Source organism: Mastacembelus armatus, chromosome 5, assembly GCF_900324485.2.
Source record: "Mastacembelus armatus chromosome 5, fMasArm1.2, whole genome shotgun sequence".
NCBI lineage: Eukaryota > Metazoa > Chordata > Actinopteri > Synbranchiformes > Mastacembelidae > Mastacembelus > Mastacembelus armatus.
Genome location: NC_046637.1, coordinates 12,435,642 through 12,453,174, shown reverse-complemented (window position 1 = coordinate 12,453,174; position 17,533 = coordinate 12,435,642). Strand labels below are relative to the sequence as shown.

At 36.1% G+C, this 17,533-nt stretch overlaps 1 protein-coding gene across 2 annotated transcripts; it reads right to left on the bottom strand.

The window, feature by feature from the left end:
- Window positions 1-525: 525 nt before the first annotated feature.
- Window positions 526-16,850, bottom strand: LOC113129939 (sodium- and chloride-dependent GABA transporter 2-like). Of its 2 annotated transcripts, none has more exons than XM_026306182.1 (15): window positions 16,712-16,850; window positions 10,231-10,421; window positions 9,466-9,600; window positions 8,105-8,245; window positions 7,273-7,357; window positions 7,041-7,173; window positions 5,826-5,960; window positions 5,316-5,419; window positions 5,066-5,190; window positions 4,804-4,916; window positions 3,632-3,769; window positions 3,407-3,509; window positions 3,222-3,322; window positions 2,206-2,376; window positions 526-2,123 (listed from the first exon to the last, which is right to left on the bottom strand). In XM_026306182.1, the coding sequence occupies exons 1-15, from the start codon at window positions 16,780-16,782 to the stop codon at window positions 2,013-2,015; spliced, it is 1,857 nt and encodes a 618-aa protein (XP_026161967.1). In that variant the 5' UTR covers window positions 16,783-16,850; the 3' UTR covers window positions 526-2,012. The 2 variants fall into 2 exon arrangements, with proteins under 2 accessions (XP_026161967.1, XP_026161968.1); XM_026306183.1 differs by lacking the exon at window positions 16,712-16,850 and adding an exon at window positions 13,239-13,631.
- Window positions 16,851-17,533: the final 683 nt, after the last annotated feature.

The following is a 17,533-nucleotide window of genomic DNA, read 5'->3' as shown; positions in this document are numbered from 1 at the left end:
CTGCATAAAAACTAGAATTAAACAAGCTTAACTTTGAAATTACAGTACAAATATAATCACCGTAACTCTATTAAAACAATACTCTTGTATATCTGACCATTACAGCCAAAAGGTTTCATTTTTGCATTTCGTGCTTCAGTCATCAAAAATTTGACTTGCTCTATTTTTTAACATCAACACACTGTTATACATGTAGAATAGTTTAATGCCTGTGTAAGCCTATACATATAAGAAACACTTAAGTGTTGGGCCACCCTAGGTACTTGACCCTTAATGCTAGAAATCCCCAATTCATTCATGTCACTGCTTTATTTAGTTCTGTTTCATAAATGCCAGTTTAAAAATGTTATTCACAGTGACCTTTAAGTGACAGGTGTTCAATCTGTATGGCTTATTTGGCAAGTGTGTAGGTAACTTTAGGCAAAACAGTTATACAACATGGTTCAATGAAAACAAAACAAAAAAACCCATTAATATTCTCCAAAGCTTTTCTTTAGAGGAGTAACAATTTCAAACATGTCAGTCAGTTTTAATATGAATATGAATAGTTATACTTGACCTTGGATCATTAAGAGAATCTAAGTTTTAAGATCCACTTGCAAGTAGAAACAATTAAGTGCTCAAATACTTAGACACTAATCTAAGTCTGTAAAACAATGATCAAACACTTGGACCTTTGAGTTGAGGTTCTCTTTGTCTTATCCTTCAAAATATTCAATTTTTGTTTAGCCATACTTTGCAGTGCTTGATGTGCAAAAGGTTTAGCCACTAAAATACACAGGGCATGCTTTTATTATACATTACATTCAGAAAGTATTCAGCCTCCCTTCCCTTTTTTATCACCTATTAACAACCTTCTCTCTGAGCTCTGCAGGCAATTCCTTTGACCTCATGGCTTGGTTTTTGCTCTGGTATGCACTGCAAGCTGTGAGGTCTTCTATAGAGTGGTGTGTGCCTTTCCAAATCATGTCCGATCAATTTAATTTACCACAGGTGGATTCCAAAGGTGTAGAAACATCTGAGCAACAATCAAGAGAGCAATTGTAGTATCAGGCTGCAAAGTAAGAAAACTGAAAAAAGTAAAGGGGGTCTGAATATTTTTAATATATTTTTATACCTAGTTTTTCATTTACAAAAGTGCAGTAAAGGGAAATAAACTGTAATCTAATCAGTATTTGCAGTACTCCTCTTTGCCCTTAAACCAGCAGGAGTTCTTCATGGTTAAAGACAGCTTCTCCTGGCGCTTTGCAGCACTTTGGAGAAGCTGCTGCAGCTCTTTAGTAGATTCAAGCTCTCCCAGTGTTTCTGTCTCTTCATGTGATCCCATACTGACTCCACACTACTGAGATCAGAGCTCTGTGGGGGTCAGAGCATCTGATGCAGGACTCATGGTTCTTCTTGCCTCTGAAAATAGTTCTTCGTGAACTCTAGTGAGTTCTTTATGGGCTTTTTGCTCCCTGCAGTGAACCTAGGATCAATTATACGCCTAATGGTGTTACGTGATAAAAATCTAAAACATCTGAAGTGCCTAAAACTTCTGCAAAGTACACTTCCATCCATCATCTACCACTTATCCACGAACATCCAGGGTCACAGTTGAAGAGCTGCTCCCAGCTGACATTGTGCAAGAGGCATCGTATACCCTGGACAGATCAGGTCTATAATAGAGAACATGCAAGCTCCAGGTCTCAGGTTTGAATGGGATTTATTACTTATTACTTATTATTAGTTTTACTTATTTTATAAATTGTTTAAGATTTTAGTTATTTCCAGCTTTTTAAACATAATTTAATGAGCAAATTAGTTTTTGGTTGAACTGGTTTCAACTGGTAGACATATCTAATCACTGTTCGGGGACGTCACAATTACAAGTTCTTTTGTTTTAAATGGTGAAACACCAAAAGGAATGAGAACCATTTTGAAATGACTTGAAATAAACCACTGGACTTAGCTGTGCATTATATCTCAAAGTGTTCAGTCTGTCTGAAGCTGCTCCAGTTTGTCTGTTCTCACTAGGACACCAAGCTGTCTGGAGATGCGTTTAAGTCAAGAGGCTCAAGAGCTTTCTTCTCCGATTTTGTCAAAGGAAGGTCGTCAGCTGGAGTACATAAGATGGAGATTCTCTAACAAAGCAGAAGATTGTTTTTAATGAAAATAAAAATCACACAAGACGCACACACACTTTTTTATCTAAAAACAGCTCACCTGTCGTAGCATACCAGGAGTGACACTCAGCTTATACACCATACAGATAGGAACCATGAATGTAGAGGAGAGAGTGAACCACCAGCCAAGAGCATAACCCCACCATGGATACTCTATCTTGTTGTTGAACTTCAGAGGAGTATATTTGACCAAGGAGAAAATAAATGTTCCCTAGAAATGGACACAGAAAAACCTGTTTAAGTCTTAGGAATACTGTCAATGAAATGTTAAATATGTACCCAATCCCACCCAGACTACTATATAAAGTAGTCAAAATGAAATGAAATTAAGGGCTAAATCTGAACGCAATTTATAAGGATAACTTAAAAAAAACAACAAGATTATTAATATAAATATGAATAGTTATTCTTGGCCTTGGATCATTAAGAGAATCTAAGTTTTAAGATCCACTTGCAAGTAGAACTGAAACAATTAAGTGCTCAAATACTTAGACACTAATCTAAGTCTGTAAAGCAATGATCAAACACTTGGACCTTTGAGTTGAGGTTCTCTTTGTCTTATCCTTCAAAATATTCAATTTTTGTTTAGCCAGCATTCCTACTCTGCAGTGCTTGATGTGCAAAAGGTTTAGCCACTAAAATACACAGGGCATGCTTTTATTATACATTACATTCAGAAAGTATTCAATCTCCCTTCCCTTTTTTATTTATTAACAACCTTCTGTCTGAGCTCTGCAGGCAATTCCTTTGACCTCATGGCTTGGTTTTTGCTCTGGTATGCACTGCAAGCTGTGAGGCCTTCTATAGAGTGTTCAGAGTTTGTCGCCTGAGCAGTCAGCACTGACGCAAGAGACATTTTTTTTAGCTTTTCCAAAACCAAAACACTTAGGTGAAAGTGTAAGTAGTGGATTAAACGGTGTGTAACCAGCAATTGTTAAACTTGTAAAAAAGCTTTGCAACAAATCTTTTACTTGGCTTAACTTTTGTAAAGGAACAGGGTGTACTGTACAATTACCATTTCCCATAATCTCAAGTAAACTTTTTACTATAACTCACCATACATATTACTGGAGTGATGTATTTCAGACAGTACTTAATCAGGGATAAAGGCTTATATCCAATCATGTCCTCTATGTTTTCATAAAATCTGTCTGCACCTGTGGGTAGACAGATAAACCGGTGAGAAAATTCAGATTCACTGTGGAGTAGCCATGGACAATGCTCCTCTTTTATCAACTCACCATAAACCCATCCAATAGAGACAGACTGCAGGATGGCAAAGAGTAGTAGAGTCATCCCACTACAGGCATAGTAGTCAAACACCTGGAATATGTACAGTCCACCCTGTGTGTGAGACAGGAAGTTAGTTAGATGTTGGTTTCAAATTGTCTCTTAAGATAAAAGAAAAGAAAGAGAAAGGAAAAAAATAGTTAGAGAAGTGATGTGACATTTGATGCTATCCTTACTTCTGTCACCATCAGGAGGCCGATGAAGAAACTGGCAACACAGATAACAAGCAGGAGAACTTTACGTCGATGGCCAACGTGGAAGAAGGAAGGACTCATGTCAGAAAGTGCTGTTACGAGTGCTTCCAGACCTACAAACTGAAACTCAGCCCTTTTAGCCTCACAGTGAAAAAATATCATTAACACATTATATTAACACATGAACATTTAATATGCTCTAATGTAATTATTTTAAAATAATGATGAAGATTAGATATTCCATCCATCCATCTTCTATAACCGCTTTTTCCTGAAAGCCAGGGTCACGGGGATCTGCTGGAGCCTATCCCAGCTCTCTCTCGGGTGAAAGGCAGTGGTACACCCTGGACAGGTCACCAGTCCATCACAGGGCCACATATAGAGACACAAAGACAGACAATCTCACACACTCACACTCACTCCTACATAATTTAGATTCACCAATCAACCTAACATGCATGTTTTTGGACTGTGGGAGGAAACCGGAGTACCCGGAGTAAACCCAGGCAAGCACGGGGAGAACATGCAAACTCCACACAGAAAGGCCGGGTTGCGAACCCACGACCTTCTTAAGATTAGATATTTTTAATAAATAATAAAAATTTATGATTTTTAGTAGCAGTTCATGAGAATGATGATTAAAATGTTCTCACATTATTATGAAGTTATCCCTTCAATAATATAAACAGAATGGTTACAGCATGCTTACTTATTCCTCGACCCATTGCTGAACTTTCCATATTCACTGGAAGCTGTCGACTACTTTCTGAGATATCCTGATGGTGCTAACACAAAACTATAACACAAGATATCTAAAAACACAAATTCATCAACCAAAACCAACTTAATTTAATAGATCAAACCTCCTAAAAGTTCATAGAGACTAAAACTATTATGTGTGAGCCGTGGTTAAACAGTAATATCCCTGCTTAATATTCATGTTGGTGCATGTCATTCCCCATTTCTCTCACCCCTCATTTCCAGTAATTTCTACTGTTGCCTAATAAAACTAAAACTTCCTAATAAAACTAAATTCTTTCTTTCTCATGCAGGGCCTTGCACATTTTGTAATGTTAAAAATTATTTTAGGGCTATAGAGTAAATTTTTTTATTTAAAAGAGAAACAAAACTGCTCTTTGGATTTCTCAACCTACCTCACTGTCCAGTCCCAGGAGGATGATCATAATAAAAAAGAAAATCGCCCAGACCTGAGGAAAAGGCATCATGGCTACTGCTCGAGGATAGGCAATGAATGCCAAACCCGGACCTGCATTAAGAACAACAGGCCAAAATGAGAAAATGAGAAGCTTTTTTGACTGAAAATATTCAAATTTTAGGGATATTCTGGGTACTTTTTTTAAAAGTACAATATAAATGCATATAATTAATATGCTAAACTTATTTACATATACCAACCTGACTCTGCCACTCTTGATATGTCAGTGTTCTGCTCATATGCCATGAATCCGAGTGCAGAGAATATGGCAAAACCAGCAACAAAACTGGTTCCACTGTTCAGAAGGCACAAATACACACAGTCTCTAAAAAAAAAAAAACAACAAACAACGTTTTAAAATCCATTATTTTATATTTTGTATTATTAAACAATTTTAAAGAGATAAGCAACACTGTGTGTGTCACATAACTGATATTTTATCAAACTTACTTGTAACAGTTATTGTTGTACTTATTATAACTGCCAAGTGCAGTTAGACACCCAATGCAAATAGCATAGGAATAAAATATTTGTGTGCCAGCATCCATCCACACCTGCAAGACAAATAAAAGACTTTTCCCCCCTATCTATGATGAATTACAAATCAAAGGAATTTAAAGTGTGTTGCAACTTCTCAGCAAGTTTAGATTGAACCACCTCATGAACATTTGCTAATATTTTACACTTAAAATAGCAGTTTGCTTGTGGCTTCATTATTACATCAAATGGGCATATTTAGATTCTGTGGGAATCATTTTCAACAGCTGTATATACGTTTCTTTTAAATTCAGGTTTATAGCTTTAAAAAATGTATAGTATTTGGAATAAAATGCTGTGTTGGCTCAACAATGCTTGTTGAAACAACATGTCTGTGCACCTGTGGGTCCGCCAGAGATAAGGAGGCAATACCTTCAGTAAACTCACACATCATCAAAATAGACAAGTAAAATCTGTTCATACCTGAGGATCAGTGAGGCGGGATGGATCTGGGTAGAGGTAAAACTTGATCCCATTTAAGGCCCCTGGTAATGTGACTCCACGAACAAGCAACACCACCAGCATCACATATGGAAACGTAGCAGTGAAGTAAACTACCTGTGGAAGAATCAGAGTGCAGGCTGTGTTGCCATGATGGATTGATGTGGTCACAGCCCCTGCATGCTCCAAAACTGACATTCAACAGTGCATCAATTCACTTGGAAGACAGGGTTTAAACTAATCAAGCATGACTGCATGGTATATAGGAAACATGATAGACCACCCAAAATCTCAAAGATGCTTCTCAAAAAACTAAAGTCACTTTATTTGTTAATTGAAAAGTATTATATAACACCTGCAGTTATGGAAGAGTGTACATAGGCACAGCAGTTTTTCAAGCTAAATACTAACATTGGCATGCTAACATGCTAACAATGCTAAAATATAGACGTTAATGTTTACCATTTTAACCATCTTAGTTTAGCATGTCAGCCTCATGGTGGTGCTAGAAGAAAAGTCAAAGGATGCAAAAAATCAGCATGATGTTACTCCATCAGATTGATGTTGAGATATTTCCTCTGTTAAATGAAAACTGTGACCTGCTGGTGGCACTAGATGAAAAGTAAGATGATCACCAAAATCCATTAGGGTTAATCCTTTGTCTATCATCAATATCTGGATGAAATTTCAATCAATACAATAGCTGTCGAGATATATTTCACAGAAATCAATTTAATAGCATTTGAGATATATTTCATGGTAATCAATTTAATAGCAGTTGGGATATATTTTAGTCTGAACCAAAGTGGAGCAATGAGTGACAGTGCCACCCCTAGAACAACACTTCATACAAGACTAATCAAAATAATCTGACACCTACAGCAGTTTTAATTGCGATTTGTTTTGTTCATGGCAATGTAACAATTAAAGTCCTGTATAACAGTGATTTTCCAGTAAATGTTTTTGATACGTGTGCTATAAACAATTATGATCATCCCTGATCTCCGTACAAACACATTTTGTTTTTAGTCTGTGATTAGGCAATTGCAAAGTAGATATCTTGTGATTGCAGTGTTTTAAAGCACAGAAGATAATGTTCCCAGCAAAAACTCTTGTTTTCTTATTACTATGTGTTATCCTTCACCAGCAGCTAAGTACTTAGTAAAACCTAGTAAAACCTATAAAAAAATGTCCTACCTTTCCTGTGGATTTTACTCCTTTCCAGACACAAAAGTAACAGACGACCCAGGACAACAGAAGACACAGAGCCAGCTCCCATCGTAAACCTCCTAAGTCAGTGACACTTCCTGTGATATTCAAAACTCTTCTCCTGCAAATCAAATTTTCAGTTTTGATTAATAAATCACAGGTAAAAATTCACTTTCAGAGCATTTTAATATTTGATTTTGGATTTAGTCTTCATACTCACTCCCAAAACTCTCTCACAGGTGATGTTGCATTTTCTGCCACAGTCCAGTTAAAAACTCCAGCATGATCAAACTCTACACAGGTCTCTGATATAAAGAAACAGAAACATGTACACTCATGATGAAATTCTTCCTTTATCAAAACCTTGAAACCATTTACCCCTTCACCCTACACTCAAAAATGTGTTTTACTTATTGTTGCTTGATGTGAATTTTGACCTTCACTTTATTGAATGAAATGTTCACACGCATGTAGAGTGGACAGCAGAAGGCTTTCACTGTTAAAAGGTTTTTTTTGCGCTCACATTAAATCTGAGTTTAAGACGTCAACATATAAACATGAGTTTAGATGCCAGTCTTTGGTCAATATTCAACTTACACAAGTGTGATGTTCTGATGTAGAAATGTGGAACCTCCCTTGCACATACTCCGACAATAGGCTTTTCAGTGAAGTAGGACATGGTTAATCTTCCAACAGTGAAACTTTTGAAATCAATTCTGGACTTTTTAGTGCAAGAAAGTACTTTTTTCCTATTCCTCTTACAGAATGCTAGAATGGGATCTTTACGTATGTTGCATAACCTGAATAGAAAGCCAGGCAGCATACCTGTCAAACTAAAACAGATCAAGGTGACCAGCAGCTGGACTTTGCATTTCGGGCCTTAAACCAGCATCTCAAATGAGCCCAAAGTCTGTTTAATCTCAAAAGTAGCCAATAATATGACATACTGAAATTGAATTAACCACCATTAACATGATGATTGCTTTGTCAAAATGTAGTTATTTTTTGTTTTTATGTATTTTTGTTTGGTCAGGCCACATATTGAGACTTACCTGTGTTCCAACTGTTTCTGCAACTCGCCCAGGGAAGTTCAAAGTTAAAAGATGAGAAGAGATACATGAAAGCCCAGGCCAATATAATGATGTAATAGATACTGGAGTATAAAACAACCACTTGACTGCCATAACCAATCCCTGTAAAACACCAACAAAGAACATGCACGCACATGCACACACACACACACACACACACACACACACACACACACACACACACACGCGCACACACAAATTAAACAAAAAAGTCATAGAACTTCATTAGGTTTTATGTGTCCAATATACCCGCTTGTTCCTATTTAGGGTCACAGGGATCTGCTGGAGCCTATCCTAGCTCTCTTTGGATGAAAGGCAGGGGTCGTAGGTTTTATCTTTTATATAACAGATTTTAATTCAACAATCATATAACTCACAAATAAAATATAAATAATTTCAAATAATACAAATAAACTAAAATAGACTAATAGACTATAGACTGGTGGTGAAATTACAGATACTATTAGTGTAGTAAAAGTGTAACAAACAATTTATCTACTGTTGTAGATTTATTAAAGATATGTTCTTCACTGCATGAGTACATGAAAAAGATAAACATTATTTTTTTAAACTCATTCAGCCAAAACTAAGAGTTCACAAGGAACCAAGAAATTAACCATTTAACCAAGAAATGTCAAAAGCAAAATTTCTGCACGTGCCACCACCTCATGTGTGTTTTGGGAAAAATGAGAATCTAAACCTGTTTGTATCTGTCAACAAACATTAGGGTCTTGCTATACTACCAAACAATATATCAGAATACATTTATAGCTTGAATATATTGGGATAATTAAAGGCCAGTTGTTTTAGAGTCACAGAAAATTTCAGTCCTGGAATTTTGGCAGTGACACTATTTATGCCATCAGGAGTTCCTCAGTACTGTGTTTTGTGTTTAGCCACTTGAAATGCTTTTTCTCATTGTTGTGATAATGTTTTCATTGTGTACTTTTGTACATCTGCATTTTCATATGTTGTGCAACTGAACAACGACATCACAGTGGGGTGTGAAATATCATCAGTGTGAGGTGGCCAGGTATTTAACTTTCCCAATAATACATTGTAATGCATTGTAAATGTATGTAAAAACATAAAATAAAAGTACAAACCAGTTGATAAACATTGTTATAAAAAAAACTATTGTAGCTTCCAATCTGAGAGCTTTTATACATTCTGATTTGTTGGTGGGACTACATTTTTGTTCTCACAGATTGCTCCTTCAGTATTCTGTCATGTTCTATAAGATATATCTAAGTGCCATCTTTTAAATTTAAATATATATACTGTATATTTTTTTTACATGGATAGTAATTTTAGATGTTTACCTTCAAATAGGGGACAAATTTTCCTCCAGCAGGTAATACTTCCCTGTTTAGTGTACTGGCCAAGAGAGGTTTCCAGTAAAAAGAGGGGGATGCCACAAGTAAAGAGGAAGAGAACATAAGGGATGAAGAACACCCCTACCGAAAACAGAAAGTTGCACTGTTATTTCATAAATATCACACTGAAATGGTTTATGATACAGAGAGATTGGTGAATTCTTAAACAAACACGCAAAAAAAACCCCATAAAACATTTACAATTCATCTGTTCAGGACTTGCTCAATATCGGATTTTATGTTTAGCCACCTGCAGTGTTATTTTTGTTGTGATGATTTTTTTTTCATGTACAGTACATGTGTATGTTCAAGTGGTGTGCCTGTTTTCATGTTTTTGTGATTTGTAGTGCACCTGTTTTTTCGTCAACTGAACAACAGGTGCGATAGGTTTAACTTTCCCACACCCAATAATACAATGTTGAACAATAGTACATTGTAAATATAAATAAAACAAGTATTGCAGTAACAAAAAAAAAATCTCTCAATTATTATTATTGATTTCAGACGAAGTGCTAGATATTAGGATGTTGGCTATTCTTTAGGATAGCAGTTTGTGGCAAATTTTGGAAACTACAAATAAAAGTCATGTTTATAGTACATATCAGATCAGTAATTAACAAATAAAATTAGGATAAAAACTTGCTATTGCAGCTTTTATAAATACTGAACTCAAAAGTTGTGTCTGTTTACTTTGAATGTACTGAAACTCACCTCCTCCATTTTTATAGCACAGGTAAGGGAACCTCCACACATTTCCCAGTCCTATAATCTGCCCTGCAACAGCCAAGAGGAATTCAACTTTATTAGACCACTGGCCTCTGGTCAGTGTGCTGGATGTGGGACGTGCTGTATCCATGTCCAGCCTGAACATGACCTCTGAACCATGCATCTTATCCATTGCACTGCAATGAGAAAAACAAAGATGAAAATAAAGTAATTTTTTAGATACAAGATTAAAGGGATTTCTAATTAAGGATTCAATGATTCAATTACAATCACAATCTCTGTCTACACATATCTACATTTTATTGAAAACTAGCATTTGTGTATTAATAATAGTCATTTATGTTATTTTATTTTGTAGTACCAAATTGTAACAAAATATTTCCTGTATTAACCTGTCACTTTGAGTCCCAGTAGTGCCAAGTAAACAACATAACCACTAACCACAGTAATAATGTTGTCATGATTTAATCACTGTATACTCATGTTCATAATCTGCACAATGCTAGCAACCATGCTATATTAGCTCAACAAAGGGTCAGTGCTACTTGGTATGAGGGTAATTCTTTCATCAATGTCGCTTTTGTGTCGCTCCCTTGGATTTGATGCAGGAGTGACGCAAACAGACTGAAAAATATGTGTGCTGTCTTGTTAAAAGCTTCAAATACATTAAAATAAATGGGGAGGCTTTTTGACTAATCAGTGTTACAGTGTTGCCTGATAATATAGGAAATACCATGATGATGTGATACATATATATAAAATATATGAAATATATCTTTGTCTTTAAACTGGACTACCAACACAGGTAAAACACTTGAAAAAGCAAGTGCTAACTAAGATTGTAGTCATTCAGCATCTTTCTCAAAGATATTTAAGAAAGATGCAACAGCAATGAAAGTCAGTGTACCTAAACATTAGACCTTCCAGTTCCAAAATAAATAGACACACTCCTCCAAGAAAAGACAGTACCACTGCTCTAAACCTCAACTCAAGCACAAGATGTTGTGAGAAAGAAAAAGTATATGGCCTTGTTATGTTTATTATATATATTTATGTTTATGTCCTATAAATGTTGTCTCTCCTGAGGCAGAACTAACCAATATAGGGTTGAGCATGAACACTAACAGTCATTGTTTGCGCAAAAAATGTTTTAGCTTGTATACAAGTAGCAAATTGCACACATGAACAAATACAAATACAAAAAATGTTTTAAATCGTCATTTGTGGTTTTTCAAATCAAGCATTCAGTCCTCATTAAACCAGACGTGTAAGAGTCAGCAAAATGTTTTAGACCCCTGTCCTGTAACCCAGATGCGAACAAGACACTGTGGGCATCCTTGCACTGCAGACAACAGATAACAGATCCAAACACAAAGCAGCAAGGGATCAGTGTCAAGGACTTTGCAGAAGGAGACATAGCTTAGACCACAAGAGCTGAATATCTTTCCACTTATCTGGTTTAGTAGAATTGTCTCTTGCATAATGTGAGGTCAGTGGCACATTCACAATAACGTGTTTTTTGCTAGTTTTTCATGTGGTCAACAGTTTCTCTTTGGGCAACACAAAAGTAGAGACGGTCTGTGTCTTAAGTCAGTCTATAAATCTGGGGCGAGACAGGCCCCAAATGAATCACTTTGGAAGAAAATATATAATTGCATTCAGCAACCACAGCAGCAGTTGCTATTGTGGCTGCTTGGTCTTTTGCATTCGGGCTAGCTGCAGACGAACCTCTCCAAACATATTTTAATTAAAGTCCTACAACTTCTTTTGTTAAGTAGCTTGAAACACAACTGCAGCTGTTGAGAATGTCAAGGTTTGCATATATATTTGTCGTAAACCAAAATAACGGACAAACTGATTTACTACTGCTATTACTAATAATAATAATAATAATAATGTAACATGCTATACAAAGGAATTCAGTGATTGTACAAAATTTACAAAGTTTGATTAGGTTTTTGTATTAAAGTCGTGGACTGAAAAACAGCATAAGTGTATATCTGAAGATCACCAGATATAAAACTCCAGTGTTATGTATAAGTTTTATTTTTTACATGGAAAACTCCTTTGTCTGGTTGAAGCTAGTTGAACACATATACAGTACTATCACAAATGAGGTATTTTCTAAGGGGAAATTTTGCCATGCACTTACTATCCCAGACTTAGTGTAGCTTGTAGCTAATTTCTATCAAGTGGGTAAACAGGACTCAAGAAGCACAGGTACTAAAAACAATTTCTGTCAACAACTTAAGGTGGTTTTTAAAAATATCTCACATGATATTTATTCCCTACATGTAACCAAACCTCAACAAACATGGCAGTAAAAGGTAAAACTGTTAGGCAATTCTGCTGATCAGGTGTCTAATTGCAATCTCAGCTCACCACGAGCTTGGGCTCTGTGGTAAATATATATCGGTTCTTCTGCTTTTAGCATCTGACCATACCAGAGCATGTAGGTAAAACACACAAGCTAAGAATATTCATTCTGTTGTTCTACTGTTTATTACTGTTATAAGAACATTATATTTGATGTTAAGTTTTAAGATGCTGATGACATTTTTATGCCTGTGGCTTATGCATATGTCACAGCAAGAAATGTATTTATTTCGTATCAGTCTAATTTTGTCAAAGTAACTTTAAAAGTTTGTTATTAGGCAAATATTTGCACAAAAGAAGTGTATATGTTCAAAACAACTTTAGGTTTTTCTAGCCACAAACACTGGAACAGCTTGCAGTGATCTACTAAACAAGGGAAATAGCTGCTCTCACTGCAGTGTAGCCAGTAACCTTTGGCCTACATTATGAAACTACAACCGGCAAGTACAAGCTCAACTCCAAAAGCACAGCTGTCCCTGAACTGCAAGGATACTGTTTGGTTCCCTTTCAAGAAATTAACCACAGTAGTTTACAAACTCAGAATTTATACAAAAGGATAAACATGAAGACAAAAAAACTGCTTGTCACCTTAAGGCAAAGGGATTGGTAAAAAGTACCTGAGAAAGATAGCTTCACGTCAGTATTCTGTGGTTCTGTGTTATGCTTCCATTTAGCTTTAGGTAGAATTCATCTGGTGCCTTTTTGGGGAAAATGGAAGTCTAGATCCCTCAGTCTCAGACAAGTGTTCGTCCCGGCTCTGCTTGAGACTGAGTCCATGTGTAGAGGTCTGAGAGAGCTGAGTTTGAGTGACAATGAGAGAGACATAAAGACCAAGAGGAACCGAATGAGACAGGAGGGGGCGGGGGAGGTTTGTGTTTCTGAATGAGCAAGTGAAGGCGGAGACTGTTTCACCAGGCCCTATGGTGTCACAGTGAAGAGGAGGGGAGGTCTCAGCACATTAGAAATGTTTTGTGGGTAGAAGTGTAGGTCTTGACTATGGGGTCCAGACTGAAAAACTTTTTTCATAATAATGGGAGACTGTCACAATATTGAATGGATATTACTGTAGCCCAAAGGAAGAATTTAGTGCCATAACCAGGTCATTTTTTCATTTGTCCAGTGTTGTAAAACATTTAATCAGCCTCAGTTGTGTGTGAGTGCTGATGGACTGCTATTGCTATTTCATTTATTATGTATGACTAGATGTAAACACGGTAAAATATTAGACCCAGTAATATTATACAGTTTATCTTAATTTCACTAACATAGATTTATGCTATTATTTTGTTGTTACTTCTGGGAGTCGCCAAAGTCAGAACATTTTAAATCCACATGGAGTTTTTTATAAAAAAAAAAAAAAAAAAAAAAACTGTTGATGTTTAAGGAGGTTTAAACAAACAGACATGCACTGACAACAAAACCAGCCCAAACAACTAACAGATGTGGATCTGAAGAGTTTGCTCAGTTGTAGGTTTGTGCCTGTGTCCAAGGTGCTGTAAGCTGTTTTCCTTGAAGTGAAGTGAAGAAAGCCCCAGTTTTCTCATACCACAGACCACCACAGCTGCAGCTGGTGACCCAAGATGATCATCCCCCCTTTCACTCCCTCTGGGTCAGTGTGTGTCCCACACAGGCACCCTGACATCCAACATCTGCAGCTCCCTCAAAACTACATTGTGTTATACAGAGAAACCTATATTTTAATATATTATTATTTAATATATTTTTCTTTAAATGTTCAATTGGAATTCAATTTTTCAGTAGGAGGATTAGTTTATCAGTAGATTCTGTTTGTCTATTAATGTAATCATTTGTTTATGAACATTTTATATGTAGTTAAGTAGTCTCAAGGGTATGTTGTGTAGTGCATCACCTCCCACTTCTTCCTTGTTCTGATGTGCATTTATAAAAGTGCTGTGGATACTCCTGTCAAGCTGAGCTATGTAGCAGCATGTTCATTTAAGCCATGCTGGCACAGTGCAGTATTTTTCCCCTGGATAGCATGGCCAGATAAAAGGCGCAATGGTTTGTGTAAACCTCATTCAGAGCCTGTTGTGTGTCTGCTTTATATCTAACAGATGACTGTAGCTTTTATACTATATCTCTCTGAAATATTTATTTCAACAGTTTGGTTTACAAGCACTTCTGAGCATTATTATCAGGGTTAAGACATACACAATGTACACACTGTAATTTATTTTTGCTTTGACTCAATATCCAACATGCAGGAACTGGAATGCCTCTTTTAGTGCAAGTAAATCCACCATCACCTTAAACCTAACCAAGTGAACAAGACCGAACCTGTCAATGGAAAAGATTCCGGCAGAGAGGGCAGGTCATCACATTAGATAACACTGTGGTGTTGCCCTTATCACCTCCCACCTGAACTAATGCAGCTATGTGCTTGCAAGAGCCTGTGCTTCTGCCACCACATCTCTGCAGCCAGTCCAATGCTGCTGCTTGTACTTGTAATCACTTCAAGATGCTAAGGGTCCACTCAAAAAAGGCAAAGACTAATGTGAAAAATGTATTGAAACTGAATTGCTTCCTGTGAGCATAAATAAACAAATTATCTGTACCCTTTAGAATCATTAAAAATCACTGTTGAACAATATACAAATGTTAGGACATGACAACCTGAAGACTTGGTTAGGTCTAGCTCAAAACAGCATGATTAGTTTTCAGGATATGTAATTTGTTGTCATATTTACAATAATAAATGCATGGCTAAGGTTAGAGAGCAATCCTGGTCATGTTTTAAAAACATGCCATGGTCTGTTGGTTAAATGCAAAATAACTGTAGTCTCCCATTTTAAAGTATGCATAAAATACAACTTTAACTAGATTTGCACATTGGCTTGAATGTAAACGTGTCATAAAGTGAGCCTGCAGAAACAAAGGCCAACACCAACTGTTGGCCTTTGCTCCTTTCAAGGCCTTTTGTTTACATTCATCCTCACATTGTACACTAGTGCTGTATTTGCACTAACTAAGATTGCATATCTTTTTTCACTTAGTCTGTAGATACATTATATATATTTCATATTTTTACCAAGTGTATATTATTTTTCTTACTCTGATGCCCATTTTAATGTTCCACTTTCTTATTTTACTTTATTTGATTATGTTACTAAAGAGAGAGATAAACAGCATTTTGATTCATCTGTATGTCCTGTGCATATAGTTGAATTGACAATAAAATCTTTGAATCTTTCATCTTTTTGGGAGCACAAGTTTTAGTACGTTTACCAATACTTCAATAACACATGCATATAACTATTGTAACTAATGCATTTGAATGCATTTACGTCCTTTGAGATGGTTTCTAGTACTGTGATATGATTTCTTACCATTTAAGCCTAAAACCATATTTAATGCACTTACATTGTTGACCTGGTATACTCGTTTATAAAATAATCTTAAATCAAAGTTAGTTTTCTAGCTTTTTCAACAACAGCCTCTATGACAACAACAAAATCAACTCATGCTCAATAATACATGTATCTTATGATAAGAAGATAATGTATCTTCTGCAGGTGTCCCTGGTCCTGGAGCTGTATATCACTGATGTGCAGTTACTGGTCCCACCAACCTGCAGTGTCTATTTGTTGTTTATTGTTGCTGTTCTTTTCTCTCTGCTCTATCCACTCACCCCAACCGGTCGAGGCAGATGGCCGCCCAAACTGAGCCCGGTTCTGCTGGAGGTTTTTTCTTCCGTTAAAGGGAGTTTTTTTCCTCTCCACTGTCGCCAAGTGCTTGCTCAAAAGGGATTTCTTGGGTTTTTAGTTTTAGTTTTTGTAAAGTGCCTTGAGATGATTTGTATTGTGATTTGGTGCTATACAAATAAAATTGAATTGAATTGAATTCAATTGAACTGGATACTCCTGTAAAGCTGTGTAGCTATGTAGCAGCATGTTCATTCGTTAAGCCAATCTTAAATCAAAGTTAGTTTTCTAGCTTTTTCAACAACAGCCTCTATGACAACAACAAAATCAACTCATGCTCAATAAACTGCTTCGGCAATAGTACACCTTACTATGATTCTATAATTTTGAGTTTCAAGTCTGATAGTATATGTAAGCCAAATAATTACCATTTGTCCTCCTCTGAAGCCACTGTATATACTTGTGGATGTTCTTCTGTCTTTGATTCAGCTCTTTCCATTGTAGAATACTCGTTTCAAGTTCAAGTGCTGATGTGTCATTTCTGTCAGTGTATCTCTGACAGAGATGCTTTCAATAAATGTGGGCAGCATAACATGTTGGACAAATCATTACACTGTTTGTTAATGAATTATATTTGGCAGCCACTTTCAAAGTGAAGCTGTAAGGCAACACATAGGTAATAATAAAAAACAGCTGTCAACTGAGTTAACAAGACAGATTGCAGTTTTTCATCAAACTAGATTATAGATATTTAAATGTCATTCTGAATGTCACCGTAGGCTTATATTCTTTATTTACATTTTAATGGTTTAGAAATACTTGTAATACTCCATTTGAGTATTCAAAAGACATTAGGGACTGTAGATCTCTCTTAATCACAGTTAGAGACTTCTTATTGTAGCCTGAAAGATATATACTGTATATATGTAATAGAAAATGGAAATACTTTGGGAAAGTACTGATGAAATTCAAAATTCTATTTCACTACTTGAGTAAATGTACTTACATTAGTTTCTATTCTCCCCTTCTCACACACGCCCTCTTGTGTCCATGTGTATAAAAACTGTTTCTTTTTTTTTTTTTTTTTTAACTTTTAAACATTTACCACATTACAGAGCATGAAAGCTGGCAACACGATTACCATAGAATTAAATGTGTGCTGCTGGGTTTAAAAAGATGTATGTGTAAGGACATTTTTACTAAAACTATGTATCAGTTTTTGATTGATGATAGAAACAAATCAAAATAAA

Coding starts and splice junctions, on each gene's coding strand:
- LOC113129939 (XM_026306182.1), bottom strand. CDS start 16,782: ATGGAAAGAGCTGAATCAAAGACAGAAGAACATCCACAAGTATATACA. Junction 5,420..5,825: donor CCCGCCTCACTGATCCTCAG/GTATGAACAGAT, acceptor TTTGTCTTGCAG/GTGTGGATGGATGCTGGCAC. Junction 5,191..5,315: donor TACAACAATAACTGTTACAA/GTAAGTTTGATA, acceptor TTTTTTTTTTAG/AGACTGTGTGTATTTGTGCC.